At 47.7% G+C, this 15,165-nt stretch overlaps 1 protein-coding gene across 1 annotated transcript in view; it reads left to right on the forward strand.

Annotated features, from left to right (window-relative positions):
• HMGA1 (high mobility group AT-hook 1) overlaps positions 1 to 15,165 on the forward strand; it is a 106,293-nt gene that overhangs the window by 20,011 nt on the left and 71,117 nt on the right. Inside the window, exon 3 of the mRNA XM_078644252.1 lies at positions 4,783 to 4,863. Coding sequence (XP_078500378.1) covers positions 4,783 to 4,863 — 81 coding nt within the window. The remainder of the gene's footprint in view (positions 1 to 4,782; positions 4,864 to 15,165) is intronic.

A 15,165-nucleotide genomic window follows, 5' to 3' on the forward strand; every position in this document is an offset into this window, starting at 1 on the left:
TGCCCAGTCTTCGCCCGTGCTGCGTCCCGCGCTGCGGGAGGACAGGAGGAGGAAATAGGGAGCGTGAAGGGCAGGGGGCGGGGCCAGCAGGGAGAGCGGACCGGAAGGTGATAGACGGTCTCGCAGGGACTCCTGGCTCCTGGAGTCCCTGCACGCTCGCAGCCCCGCTAGCGCCTCTCACCCTCAGCCAAGCAACAGCAACCAAGCCCTCCTCAGAGTGCCCTGAGTCCCTCTGCGCGACGCGGCACCCGCGGAGCGGGTGCGGCGAGCTGTGGGCGGTGAGGAATGGGCGCCGCTGACGTCCTAGTCAGATCAGGTAAAAAGCTCCGTGTAGTCAAAAGAAACCCGCAGGAAAGGCAGTGGCGGGAGATTTAAAAGTCCTCAGAAGGCGAGGGGCGGGGCCAGCAGGGAGAGCGGACCGGAAGGTGATAGACGGTCTCGCAGGGACTCCTGGCTCCTGGAGTCCCTGCACGCTCGCAGCCCCGCTAGCGCCTCTCACCCTCAGCCAAGCAACAGCAACCAAGCCCTCCTCAGAGTGCCCTGAGTCCCTCTGCGCAACGCGGCACCCGCGGAGCGGGTGCGGCGAGCTGTGGGCGGTGAGGAATGGGCGCCGCTGACGTCCTAGTCAGATCAGGTAAAAAGCTCCGTGTAGTCAAAAGAAACCCGCAGGAAAGGCAGTGGCGGGAGATTTAAAAGTCCTCAGAAGGCGAGGGGCGGGGCCAGCAGGGAGAGCGGACCGGAAGGTGATAGACGGTCTCGCAGGGACTCCTGGCTCCTGGAGTCCCTGCACGCTCGCAGCCCCGCTAGCGCCTCTCACCCTCAGCCAAGCAACAGCAACCAAGCCCTCCTCAGAGTGCCCTGAGTCCCTCTGCGCGACGCGGCACCCGCGGAGCGGGTGCGGCGAGCTGTGGGCGGTGAGGAATGGGCGCCGCTGACGTCCTAGTCAGATCAGGTAAAAAGCTCCGTGTAGTCAAAAGAAACCCGCAGGAAAGGCAGTGGCGGGAGATTTAAAAGTCCTCAGAAGGCGAGGGGCGGGGCCAGCAGGGAGAGCGGACCGGAAGGTGATAGACGGTCTCGCAGGGACTCCTGGCTCCTGGAGTCCCTGCACGCTCGCAGCCCCGCTAGCGCCTCTCACCCTCAGCCAAGCAACAGCAACCAAGCCCTCCTCAGAGTGCCCTGAGTCCCTCTGCGCGACGCGGCACCCGCGGAGCGGGTGCGGCGAGCTGTGGGCGGTGAGGAATGGGCGCCGCTGACGTCCTAGTCAGATCAGGTAAAAAGCTCCGTGTAGTCAAAAGAAACCCGCAGGAAAGGCAGTGGCGGGAGATTTAAAAGTCCTCAGAAGGCGAGGGGCGGGGCCAGCAGGGAGAGCGGACCGGAAGGTGATAGACGGTCTCGCAGGGACTCCTGGCTCCTGGAGTCCCTGCACGCTCGCAGCCCCGCTAGCGCCTCTCACCCTCAGCCAAGCAACAGCAACCAAGCCCTCCTCAGAGTGCCCTGAGTCCCTCTGCGCGACGCGGCACCCGCGGAGCGGGTGCGGCGAGCTGTGGGCGGTGAGGAATGGGCGCCGCTGACGTCCTAGTCAGATCAGGTAAAAAGCTCCGTGTAGTCAAAAGAAACCCGCAGGAAAGGCAGTGGCGGGAGATTTAAAAGTCCTCAGAAGGCGAGGGGCGGGGCCAGCAGGGAGAGCGGACCGGAAGGTGATAGACGGTCTCGCAGGGACTCCTGGCTCCTGGAGTCCCTGCACGCTCGCAGCCCCGCTAGCGCCTCTCACCCTCAGCCAAGCAACAGCAACCAAGCCCTCCTCAGAGTGCCCTGAGTCCCTCTGCGCGACGCGGCACCCGCGGAGCGGGTGCGGCGAGCTGTGGGCGGTGAGGAATGGGCGCCGCTGACGTCCTAGTCAGATCAGGTAAAAAGCTCCGTGTAGTCAAAAGAAACCCCATCTTGTACTCATTAAAATATCACGTGTAAAAGTGAAAGAAGCGAAATAAAAAACATACTGGAAAAAACCCACCTGCTGCCATTCATAAACCATTATGTGGGAATATTCACGATCTCCAGATGCAACTATATAACCTTTAAATGAAGAACATTCATGACAAAATGAGATAAAATATGTGCAGAAATGAATCAATCAATGTAACTGCAATATCTCGGGTGAGAACATTCCCTCGAAATATGATTAAACTTTCTGTTCTGATCACACACAATGTAATGCAAAAATATTTCATTATAATTAGAGCTCCCAATTTTAAGGTATTTATTTTTTTGACATTTCCATCTGTATTTATCCATATTTATTTTGTGGCCATCTTATTGGTATTTATCCGTATTTATTTTGTGTTTTGATAATAAGTGGAGCCGTAAAATGGTATGTTTCCACATTTATTTAACTCTTAGACGTTCACTCACTCATACATGGATGCCTGTCACGTTTTAGAAAATTAAGTAGCCACGTATAACAAATCACTACACTTACAGGTACATATTAGTGTTATACTACAAATATATGTTAACATATGCCTGAATTTAAGGAAATCTCATCGTGTTTCTTAACTCTCCACGCTCTCTATCTGCCCAGCTGTTGCCTGGAAATCATAAAAGACGGCATGGAGATTAACACACAAGAAGCTACATTTTCACTAGTTTTCCCCTTTTAAAAATAAATACAGACAGGAAACACATTGTTTACTGTTGGACTTGGCCCTTCTGGCAGGTTCACCCCTAAACTTTTTGCTTTCTATGGTGACCTGGTGATAGTGATTTTTGGTTCTGCCGGCGGCGGTGCAGTCTTCGGGCAAACGAGGGGTAGGCACCCTCTTAATTAAATATAAGGTCCATGGCGGGGTGGGCACCTGCCAGGGGTGCAACAAAGACTCTGCAAGAACGCGGGTCAAATGCAGGGTGGGCACCTGCGCTGAATTAACAAAAGGGGGATCCCCACGCTGGGGAATCCCTCGAGGGTAGGGCTTGCAGCACCAGCGGCGCCACACGCTATTCTTGGGGGGGAGGCCAGCACTCCCCAGGCACTGGCAGGCCACCCAAGTCCCCCCAGGTCCAGGGATAAAGTCCAAAAAGAAGTGAAGGCGGGGGGGGCAAGGCTGGGCCCAGGGTCCAGCTCACAGGGTCCTCCAGGCAGGGAGGCAGTCCCTAGTGGCGGTATCCTCCTGGCGCCCAGCAGCAGCAGCCCCAACTCAAGTCAGGAACAGGTGAAGAACCTCTTTCAAGAGGTCACAGCCTCTTCTTATACACAGGATTCCTTTGTTCTTAGGTGCAGGGTGAAGGTAAAACCAGATGCAACTGGTTTTGGAGCACTTTGTTGTGCTCAGCCACCCTTTCCATTCACTGGCCAGGCTAGGGACATCAGTCGCACCACAGGGGGTGGAGCCAGCATTGTGTGGGGAAAGCCCAGCCCTATTCAGGTCCCAGGTGCACTCCTCCCCGGCCATCAACATGCAGATCTCCCATTCACCACTGGGGCAGACCCATCCTGACTCCTGGAGCCTGGCACACCAGCCAGCTCCAGCCAATCACTAGCCAGCCAGTCATTTCACCTAAATTAACCAGACATGCCAACTTCTAGAAGTTGTACAAAAAGGGGTGGTGATGGAGGGAGCATCCGAGCCAATCAAACACAATAGACACAATCACGCTGCACACATCATCGCGCAGCATTCAATCACACGAGTACGCACATACCAAACTCGAGCCTGCACTCCCCACACATCAGTAACTAACATTGACACATACATTCCCCATGCATTCCTATGGGAGGGCAGGCCAATCTCACCACACGCACGCACTTTACCCTGGGACACAGTGGTAAAGTGCGCAGAAACCAAAAATCACTATCACCAGGTCACCATAGAAAGCAAAAAGTTTAGGGGTGAACCTGCCAGAAGGGCCAAGTCCAACATTTACTGTCTGTATTTATCTGTAAAAATCAGTAAAAACAGAAAACCGGAAGTCGTAATTACAATTAAGCCCAAGTGGGCGACTATTCAAGTAGATTCAGCAACTCATTAGGGTTTCTCATCCACATTAATGTTCTTTCCACAAGGTGCCCAAAAATAGTCAGATGATCACGAGAGAACAATTACATTTGAAGTTGCTCTAATCTAGACAAAACCTATGCAATAACGAGTATACCGAAATATAGTAAATTATATCAAAACATGGGGCGCGTGTGCTGAAGAAGACAAAATCAATTGACGCAATACTCTAGCCAGAAATTTAAATGCACAAATGTCTGCTGCAAAAAGCAATCAAGCCTGCGTGGGTAATAATCTTTAATCCATCATAATAATTTTCATGAAGCGATCTGAGTATAGTGATGTTTAACCCAATGCTACCATTATTTTTACCTTTTGTATAAAAATACAACTTTGTATACAAGTTTAATATGTTCTAATTTAGATGATTTGAAATGGTTTGCTTCTCGAGAAAGGACATTGTAAGTCCAAAAACGCATCAAGATTGTACAGCATTTATTTTTAACAATTCAGAATTGATGAGAACGGACGATAAATTGGTTGATAATTGGTTGATAATTATTTTGTGAAAAGGAAGAATGTAAAATGTAATTATTGCTATTAATGGAAGAAAATTCCAATTATTGGGTGTGCTCTAGATCCGCGGAGGATTTCTTCGCCCTTGCAGTTTACAAGTATTCTGACTTCAGTGTAATCTGTGTTTCAGAGTGCCACCAGAGGAGTATCTGAGTGGCCAAATTAATGAAAAAGTGTTCAGATGTTTGTTAACTTCTCTTTTCTTCCTTCTGGATAGGAGCCCAGTGAAGCACCCACCCCGAAGAGACCACGAGGGAGGCCGAAGGGAAGCAAGAATAAAGCAACATTAAAAAGCCGGGTAAGAATTTGTTGACGTGTACCCAAATTAATGAGGGTAGTGGAGGAAATATCACACACCTTAACCACATTGATGGCATCACAGGTCGTGGGACGTCACCAAATAATGGGCCTCTGGGCCTCATTACTCACACAAGGTAGTTAAAAAGAAAATCTACAAGTGTTAAAATAACTTCAAATCCTAACAGGAGCAGATCCATGGCAACCATATTAATAACAATTGTGGAGCTTATGGACACAATTTAAACAACTGGTGACTGGTAAGTAATGCCTCTAACGAAGGATTGGCACTTACCCAGACTTACACTGAACATCTGCACTTACAGTGCTGAATTCAGTTGCCCGATTTTCAGCTTTTTAGTGCGGATTTCATGCTTCAAAGATGATTTTCTTGGAAAACTGCAGCAGGCCTCCAAACTAAAATAAAATCCATTGTGCGCGGAGGATGCATTGGAGGGGGCCTGTCCCAATGCTGAGAAGTACCTAAGACATTTTTTGCATCCCCATTAATCCCATCTACTCCAAATTAAAGAGCTTGCTGAGGCTGTTGCCGATTCTCTATGGTGTTATCACCCCTCAATGGATATTGGCTGTTAAAAACTTTGAAAAAAGAGCTAGAAAACCACTCTGTAGTGGTTTCCCTACCACCGTGTGATATTTCTCTACCACTGTGTAATAGCTTCTCACCGGGTGATTGTGTATTGTGTGAAGGGAGTCGATTATATCGCGTGACACACAGTAGCACCATGTGAGGTGGCAGGTCTCCTGCAGTGATTATTGTAAAGAAAAGGAAGGGCCCTCACAGGCCACTATTTACTGCATCCTTTGACAGGCAATCAGTGATTGATTGTGTCAAGTAGTGTGTCAGAAGAACTATTCCCTCTCATTGGGCATTGTAGCAGAGCAGGCCTTTGGACTCTGCCCACAAGTTAGCAAGAGATACACTATTTTGAAGGCTTTACATGCTCTATACCTGAAGTACAAGGGGAGACAGCTTTGGATTTTTGTATGAAATCCACCCTCTTGTCGTTACATTTTGTGTATTGTGGTATTTATGCCAATAATGGCCATTTACATAGAACACAATATAGCCAGCAGGAAAGCTCAGTTAGTTGAAGAGTCAGTATTTTGCCAGTCACAATTTAAAGTCATGGCAAGCCCAAAGAGCAGTAGTGAGATGTGAAGTGCTATAAGTTATTGTTACATAGAGTGTACTTATTATAGGATGTAATATTAGGTGTGAATGGCTAGCTGTTGGACTTGGCCCTTTTTGCAGGGTCATCCCTAAACTTTTTGCCTTTCTCCTAACCTTTTTTCTGACATGGTGTTGGTGTTTCTAGGACGCTGGGCACTTTAGCACTTCTGTCCAGTGTAAAGTGTGTGTGCTCTCTGTGTTACATATGGTAAGATTGGTCTACACCTGTTTGGCCTATTTAATTTACCTGTAAAGTGGTATCTCAGATACCAGGGGCTGGTAAACTAAATGCTACTGGTGGGCTTGCAACACTGTTTGCGCCACCCACCAATTTAGCTTTTCAAACCTATCTCAGGCCTCTGCCATTGCAGGGCCTGTGCGAGCAGTGTTACTGCTGCTGTGATGTGGCACCTAAAGTGTGTGCCATGTCTGTGACTGCCCTTTTGCTGCATGTCAGTCACCCCTAAGGTAGGCCCTAGCTAGCCCCATGGGCAGGGTGCATTTTAGGTAAAAGGTAGGACATGTACTTTACGTGTGTGACATGTCCTGGTGGTGACAAACAGCCATTTTGGTTTCTTCCTACTGTGAGGCTGCCCTCCCATAGGAATGCATTGGAGATTCCCTGATAAGTGTTTCAGTGGTAATTCCTGATATGAGAGAAGCAGCGTGGTCAAGTTTAGTATATTTGGAATGGTAATAATAAATGCTGCGCAATGGTGGGAGCAGATTTATTATAACTATTTTAGAAATGCCACTTTTAGAAGTTGGCATTTCTGTGTGCTATGTGTCTGCCTGCTTGATGTGAATTGCATGTCTGGCTTTTGAGTGGCAGGGGCTGGTGAGGTGTGTGTGGCTCCAGGAGGGGCAGGGTGAGTCAGCACTAGGTTGAATGGGACATCTGCAATTGGAGTAGTGGGAAGAGTAGCCCCCTGACCCTGAATAGGCTTGTGCCTGCCCTGTACAATGCTGGCTCCGCTCCCGGCCCCGTGGTGAGTCTGATGACTAGCCCCCACCTGACAAAGGGGTAGAGGAGCCTGGTAAACAGAGTGCTCCAATTCTACCCTGAAGCAGTCTTTGTTGGTTCCCCCAAGCCCTGAGGCAGGGCAGACAAAGCCTAGAGGTAATATAATATAAATATAGGGCCTGTGACCCTATATTTATATAGGGTCACCGGCCCTATATGCAAGGGGGGTGGGGGGTGGGGTGGGGTGGTGTGTGGTGTGTGGTGTGTGGTGTGTGTGTGTGTGTGTGTGTGTGTGTGTGTGTGTGTGTGTGTGTGTGTGTGTGTGTGTGTGTGTGTGTGTGTGTGTGTGTGTGTGTGTGTGTGTGTGTGTGTGTGTGTGTGTGTGTGTGTGTGTGTGTGTGTGTGTGTGTGTGTGTGTGTGTGTGTGTGTGTGTGTGTGTGTGTGTGTGTGTGTGTGTGTGTGTGTGTGTGTGTGTGTGTGTGTGTGTGTGTGTGTGTGTGTGTGTGTGTGTGTGTGTGTGTGTGTGTGTGTGTGTGTGTGTGTGTGTGTGTGTGTGTGTGTGTGTGTGTGTGTGTGTGTGTGTGTGTGTGTGTGTGTGTGTGTGTGTGTGTGTGTGTGTGTGTGTGTGTGTGTGTGTGTGTGTGTGTGTGTGTGTGTGTGTGTGTGTGTGTGTGTGTGTGTGTGTGTGTGTGTGTGTGTGTGTGTGTGTGTGTGTGTGTGTGTGTGTGTGTGTGTGTGTGTGTGTGTGTGTGTGTGTGTGTGTGTGTGTGTGTGTGTGTGTGTGTGTGTGTGTGTGTGTGTGTGTGTGTGTGTGTGTGTGTGTGTGTGTGTGTGTGTGTGTGTGTGTGTGTGTGTGTGTGTGTGTGTGTGTGTGTGTGTGTGTGTGTGTGTGTGTGTGTGTGTGTGTGTGTGTGTGTGTGTGTGTGTGTGTGTGTGTGTGTGTGTGTGTGTGTGTGTGTGTGTGTGTGTGTGTGTGTGTGTGTGTGTGTGTGTGTGTGTGTGTGTGTGTGTGTGTGTGTGTGTGTGTGTGTGTGTGTGTGTGTGTGTGTGTGTGTGTGTGTGTGTGTGTGTGTGTGTGTGTGTGTGTGTGTGTGTCTTTTCACATTGCCTCTGGGATACGCCTGACTGCTCGTGCCAAGCTACCAAGGGGGTGAGCAGGGGTTATCTTCTGTGTATAAATGCTTTACCCTGACTAGAGTGGTGGCTGGCTTAGGCGCAAACACTAGCCGACCAGAAATCCACCTTTTTTTTTCTTCAACTCTAGCCAACAGTACTGTTTTATTGATCTCAGAACAATGAACCTTTCAGCCCTGCAAGGGTTCAAAAGTATAACTTACTGCTTAAAAGCAGATGTTTGCAGCAGGGGCATAAGCCACCTGCAGACTGACTGTTTTATTGATCTCAGAACAATGAACCTTTCAGCCCTGCAAGGGTTCAAAAGTATAACTTACTGCTTAAAAGCAGATGTTTGCAGCAGGGGCATAAGCCACCTGCAGACTGTGCAATGATCTCTTAATGCTGAAACACACTGAGCTATATTATTAGGATTCGAACAAGTGATCTACAGGTTACACACACTGTTTGTTATGCTTGCTTTAACCAGAAACAAGGAACCAGCAGATTACACTGTATCAATGTTGTGATGGCCGAAATGTAGCTATTAAATGTAGCAGCTATCTCGGACCAGTAAAAACTATGGACATTAACATTTCAAGATGGCCAGCAATGTAAAGCAGTGGCCACTACTGAGAGAATGAGCAGTTAGCGAGGGGCCTGGTAGTGCCAGGTGCTCTAAAAATAACAAACGGAGCCTCAGTATGACGGAGCATGAAATTACCCCCGAAGTGTTGTCGCTGATGGGCTGCCAATTAAGAAGTAGGCTAAACGTTTTCCACCTGGGCAGTCCTCTATACCCAGGATTTGTTACAAGGGTAACCAACACCAATATACTTTCCTACTACAGTAATCTGAGCCTACGGGCTGTGTCATAACTGCCTTTACTTGAGCCTACCATTGTAGGTGCGGCAGTACTGGGGCGGGAAGGACCTGTAACACAGGCTGAAAGCTGCAGCAGCACTGAGTACAACAAGAAGGAACAGGAGTACTGGGGGTGAAACGAACACGAGTACTGTGACTGGAGGGAGTAGTGGTAGAGGAGATGCACAGAACAGTAATAGAAGGAGCTGTAATATAGGGCCTTGGAGTAATAGTGGAGGATGGACCATACTGTGACACAGGATATCGGCTCCTATCAAACGGTCTCCCGGTGAGGAGCTGATATCACTAGGTGGCAGGGAAACCGAGCCGAAAAACACTGTAAATAGTGGTTTTCAACCTCATTTTCAGAGGCTTTGAACTGCCGACGTACATTAAGGGGTGTGAAAACAACCCAGGACATTGGCACCAGCCTCGGTAAGCTTTTTTTGGGGGAGGGGAGATGGCTTGGGGTGGGGTGGAGTTCAAAAGTGCTTCCTAGGTGTTTATCGGCATGAAGCCCTGCCCCTTCAAGGCCCCGCCCCCTCCTCACAAGGTGAGATTGTTCTTCTAGTTGGCAGGTATGTAACAGCCCCAGGAGCTGGAAGGAACAGTAGCCTCAAGGACACCGACACCGACAGATTCGACTCCGATGTTGAAAGACAGCAGAACTATCCCTCAATTGCCACAGGCAAGATTGATGAGGTGATTTATGCCGCGTTCAATGCAGAAATCAATCCCTTGCTTCCCAAAAATAGCATGGGCCAGACCTGGCTGAGTTGCTTTATCTCTAGGTGCAGCCCTGACTGTCAGACTGTCTGTGAGGACTGGTCTGTGAGTTAAAAGCAGGGGCCATCCAATACTAGACCGATACTAGACTGCGGGTGGCAGGGATCTGGAGGCAGTTCAAAGAGCACGAGGCAAGTCCACTGGTTGTCAGAAGATCCTGTGAGAAAGAGCTTCTGGGTCAGTCATCTATCTCGAGGGAGAGAGAGAGATAACGAACAATGAAACTAGAGGTAGGAGTGTTGCTCCGTGAGCAGGAAAACAAGGAAGCGGGGACCACCAAAAAGGGTAGGGTGACCAGGTAGGGTGAGGTAAGGTAATTTTATTATGCATAGTTAATTAAAACCAGTGCAAACATTTTACAAAAGAAGATTAAAATATCATACGAGAGTTGATTCATTAAAACATCATTAAAAAAATACAATAAAATCCGATCTAATGTCCAGGTGCATTACTTTTGAGGCAGAGAACATGTATCATTGAGTTCTGGTTAGTTAGGTAGGGTGACCAGAATTTTAAAGCAAAAAAACAGGACATTTCCCAAAAATAGAAGAAGGACTACAATTTTACTTCAACACAGTGCACAGAATAACAGTGGTCCTTAGCAGAAAATTACAGAAAAGGCATTAAGAAAATACAGAAAATGTCATTTTTAAAGCCAGTTGCATGCCTGCAGAAAATTACAGAAAAGGCATTAAGAAAATACAGAAAATGTCATTTTTAAAGCCAGTTGCATGCCTGTGAATTAAATTGCTTTCCTATAACAGCTGCTAACTATTCCTGCTTTGCGAAACATACAAACATACCTCCCACCCTTTTCAGCCGACCCTCTTCAAACCGGGCCATGAGCTTAATTTCCTGAAATTTGCTGCGACAGCTGTCGAAAACCGGGACTGTCCGGGCACATCCGGGACGCCCTAGACAAGGGGCGAGGCAAGGATTTGGTGAACACTGCACTATACACCACAATCATATAATCGTGTTACTGGTGCTCAAGGAGCATTAGTGCACCTGGGCTGGAAGGAACAGTGTCTGGAACACAAGATTACTGTGAGGAGAGCATCGGAAGTTTTTGATCTTAGAGGACCAGTGGTACCGAGCCCGGATAGGACAAGCACTGATGACTTGAAGTAACCATGTGAGCGAAGATAGTCTGGACAGCAGCAGTGTTGGGGTCAGAGGTCATCGTATAGTAGCACTGTGAGACAACTGATAGGGGCTTAAAGGGGGTGAGTGTCGGGGCTTCGCCTGAGGGGGCATTCTGCAGACAGGGGGTCGTGGCGGGGCCATAGAGGGCTCGTTTCGAGGGCCCTCACGGCGGGGAGGGAAGATGAGGCCGTAGAGGAAGCACTCATGGGTTCTGTTATTTTGGTTCGGGGAGCGAGGATGGAATGCGTAAAGTTTGATTTGGGCTGACTCACATCCTCTGTATCTCTCTGAATCACGGGGCGGCGTCGGAGCATGACTGGTGCAGGCAGCGAAGTGGGGGGTGCACTGTGGGTGTCTGGCGAGGCGGGGGGGGGGGCGAGAGAGTGCTATACAAGGTGGGGGCGGAGTAAGTGTGTGGTGGGCGGAGTCCGGCAGGGGGTCGAGGCTACAGTGAACACTGCTTCTAACGCTCACAGGAATTACAGGTGTCCCTCCCCCCGTGTGCAGGGCATCTGTGTCACCCAGGCCAGGGTCTACGTCCTCTCAAACATCGTGTCAGGAAGTGCAGGGTGCGGTCCTCCCCAGGTGACCTCACCAGACCTCAGGGAGGGGAACCGTGAGTAAAATGTGTATTGAGGTCTGTGCGAGACGTGCCGGAGTTGCAAAGTCAATAGAGTAGAAATGTAAACAGAGCCGCTTACTTAAAATGGAACCATCCTGGCCGTTCAGAAGGCATCTCCCGTTAATAAATAGCATGCCACAACAAAAACACCATTACTTTCAGCGTATCTATATTCTTGCCAGTCACTTCTTGTGATGGCATTATAGCGCACCCAGCTTTGAAAAAAGTTTTTGTCTCCAGAAATGTAGCTCCTGTGGTGACTCGGCGAGTCCATTGGCCCACCTGTAAAATGCAACATGCTTTTGTCAAGTTTATGTGGACAGATGTCACACAAGCCTAGATTCACCTGTAGGCCAGAGCATGTCACACTTGATAGAGCTAGTGCTTTAAATGGGCCGGCACTGTCCGGTCCTGAGTACCGGCCCTTCTTTAGTTTGAATGGGAGAGTACCTGCACTTCTCAAGAAAAACGTAATACTTTTAATTAGAGAGTACCGGCACTTCTCAGACACAAGCAGGTACTCTGGTACATAGTACCTGCACTTTTTTTTTCCATTTCAAGCACTGGATAGAACAGGGAGTCAGTCTGGTTTTCTGGGATAATCGGTGCCCACTTCTTTGAACGGAGTCAGTATGGCCTTTTTGTACATTGTCGCCTCCTTAGTATTCGAGTTGCTTAAACTTCTTCGTACGGACGTCAGTGTGGCCATCAGGTGTGGGAGCCAGTGTGATCGTAGTAAGTACATGAGTCAGTTTCACGCCTCTTAGTCCAGGAATCACCACAGCCCTCTTTATATGCCTGTACGTGCTATGTGCATAGAGCAAACCTAGTCAAAGGTAGCAGAATGCACGGCTGCAGAGGTCTGTCGATACACAGCGCGGTCCAGAAACACGTCTTGCACTTATATAGACTGAACAATATCGACTGCCAGCATGTCATTTTAGTGAGCGCACATTGGGATTGTAGATTTACTACTCTAAGTCCATGTTTAGTCTCCTTGGTAATAAGTTGGTAAGTCGATATTGTTCAGTCGGTAGAACATCCTTGCTATTTTGGTCGAGCATCCATGGTACTGGAGTCCAAGGTCCCTCTTTTAGTTCAGGAGTCAGTGACATCTTCCTAGCATGGGAGCCAGTGTTGCAATATTATCTAGTTCAATGTTGCCGTATTATGGGAGTCAATGTTGCCTTCTTGGTACAAGAGTCCTCTCACAGGTCTCCTAGTGGAGTTCTGGCCGCCTTCCAGGAGCATGTGCCCTGCAGTTCTGGAGATGAGATATGCCGCAGCATTCTGTGCGGCTGGCCATCTCAAAAAGGTTGTGACTATGACAAGTGTCATTAAAGAAATGGTAAGTGTCTAGCGGCGGACACCCTCATTAGTGAGCCCTGCTGTGCAAAAAGGCAAAATAAGGGTGAGCAAAGAAATCGTCATGAAATGAGTACACTTCCACTTATGCGGAGGCAGTAGTTGTTTACTTGCCCAGTAAGACGCTAAAACTGAAGTAGCAATGAATATCGAGCGTGTTTGTTACATGGCATACGCCTTCCACTAAACAATGCAAGTCGTTAAACGTTTTAAATGCACACCGTTAGACTACTAAATACAGCCACTGAACTACAATGTGGCCACGAGGCATTGGCTTGCGCAACTCGTCATTCGCAACTCGCACCACAGTGCCTTCCTTCTTTCTATATGTAGTCCTTTCCTTTGAAGTTCGCCTCATATGTGATTGAAAAGCCATAAGGGTCAAGGCCGGTCTCTTGAGGAATCTGTCTGTTTGGCTGCTGTTGCTGCTTTGAGTGTATTTAGGGTGCATTGTTGGGGAGACAGAGCTGATGGAGGTAAGAGGTGAGGAAAATGATAAGAGTTAGGAATTTTGCAAATGTTTAAGAGGCATCGGTATGAAGGGAAGCATCAGGGCTGTGTATTCAGCCCTGGTAGAGTGATTGAGGGTGCGGTTTAAAAGGAAGAACTGATATGGCGGAAACTGGAAGCCTGTAGGAAGGATTCTGTCTCTTTCAGTTGGTGCTGGTCAGAATTGCAGGATATTGTGCGGTGTGGTGGCCTAACTTAAAAAGAGTCTCTCAAAATGTATGGTGGTATCATCTCTACAGTTCGGCGACATGGATTCCAAGAAATGGGCCTCACCATGATGAGGACCGCTCTGTACTGATAAAATGGAGGGTTACTGTCAACCTTGAACCCCATCTCATGGCCGCAACGTGCTAATCTCATCTCGTGCTTCACCACTGGCTACCATCCATCGAGATTGGTTGTATGTCAAAATACTCAGCAAAAAAATATTGTTCTCCAAAATTATCATAGCTGAACGTCAGCTACCAAAATGTCATGAAGGTAAGCATACACACAGGTAAATTAAGACTCACTATTCCTAACTCCACATCAACCTACCTTAAAAATATAGATAATCAGTGTAAATTATATATATATATATATGTGTGTATACATATGTGTGTGTCTATATAGTTATATATATATATATATGTAGAGTTTAGACACATATTTGTCATATACACTTACCTTCAGGATACTTTTCTAGTAAATATTCTGACAAATTTAAGTAGCACAATATTAAAAATGTGATATTCTGGTAATATACAATTAAGACTGCCTTGCAAATGAAAACTGAAGGTGCAAGATCCCTTTAAGCAATGTGGAAACTACAGTCGGTACCCCTGGGATGCGCAGGTACACCTGCATATTACCACAGATGGAGAAGACTATGCTGTAGAAAATATATTTATGAAAGCTATGCACAAGTTGGAAACCCATAGAGGAATTAACATTGTGCTAGCAAAGCTTACATTTTACACAAAAGCACAAGGTTTCCAGGGAATAAGTAGTGAAATATCAAGAGGCCTAGGACACACTACACTGATATTATGAGTTGAAACCTTTGGTGAAAAATTAACCTGAGACTCACCCATAATCCATCACCACAGGGTGTCCAAATTGTAGTGAAAGCAATAGAACAACCAGTTAAATTTGTGAGATCAGCAGCCTGGAAACCCAAGCATGACGAGCACATGTATGAGTGGTTAATGTTTTAAAAGTTTATACTGATAGCATAAGGAATTTGTAGTTTGTGTGGAATAAGGAAACGATTCATACAGTGAAAAATGTAACAATATGGCGTATTTTGGTTGAGGGGAACAAGGGAGTTAGAGACAGCTGATCAGACATGATGGCCGATGATTCAGTAAGGTACCGGTGAATGGCATTGAAGACAGCCGGGATGATCTTGGGATAATCTGCTTCATTGTGTCTTTATCTCAATTTGAGACCTTTTTTGGCGGGAAAAGCGAAAAGTAGAATTGTAGGTTTACATGAGTGCTATGTTAAATTAAACGGGGAGGACTGCAAGGAGTTAATGTGTCTGTAGTCAGACAGGGAACGTACATTCTGAGCTCATTATGTATGCAAGAGCTTTAAATGGTCCATCTTCCGTCTCCTACTAAACCTGTATTGATATCGGGACAACAGAACCCATTGGGTGTGTTGGAAAAGTTCAGGAAGAAGTTGTTTTTAGGAGACCGGAGAGGCAGAGGGTATCAAAGTAAGACATACATTTACATATGTTCACAAAAGGCT

This window comes from Lissotriton helveticus, chromosome 5_1, assembly GCF_964261635.1.
Source record: "Lissotriton helveticus chromosome 5_1, aLisHel1.1, whole genome shotgun sequence".
In the NCBI taxonomy this organism is placed as follows: Eukaryota; Metazoa; Chordata; class Amphibia; order Caudata; family Salamandridae; genus Lissotriton; species Lissotriton helveticus.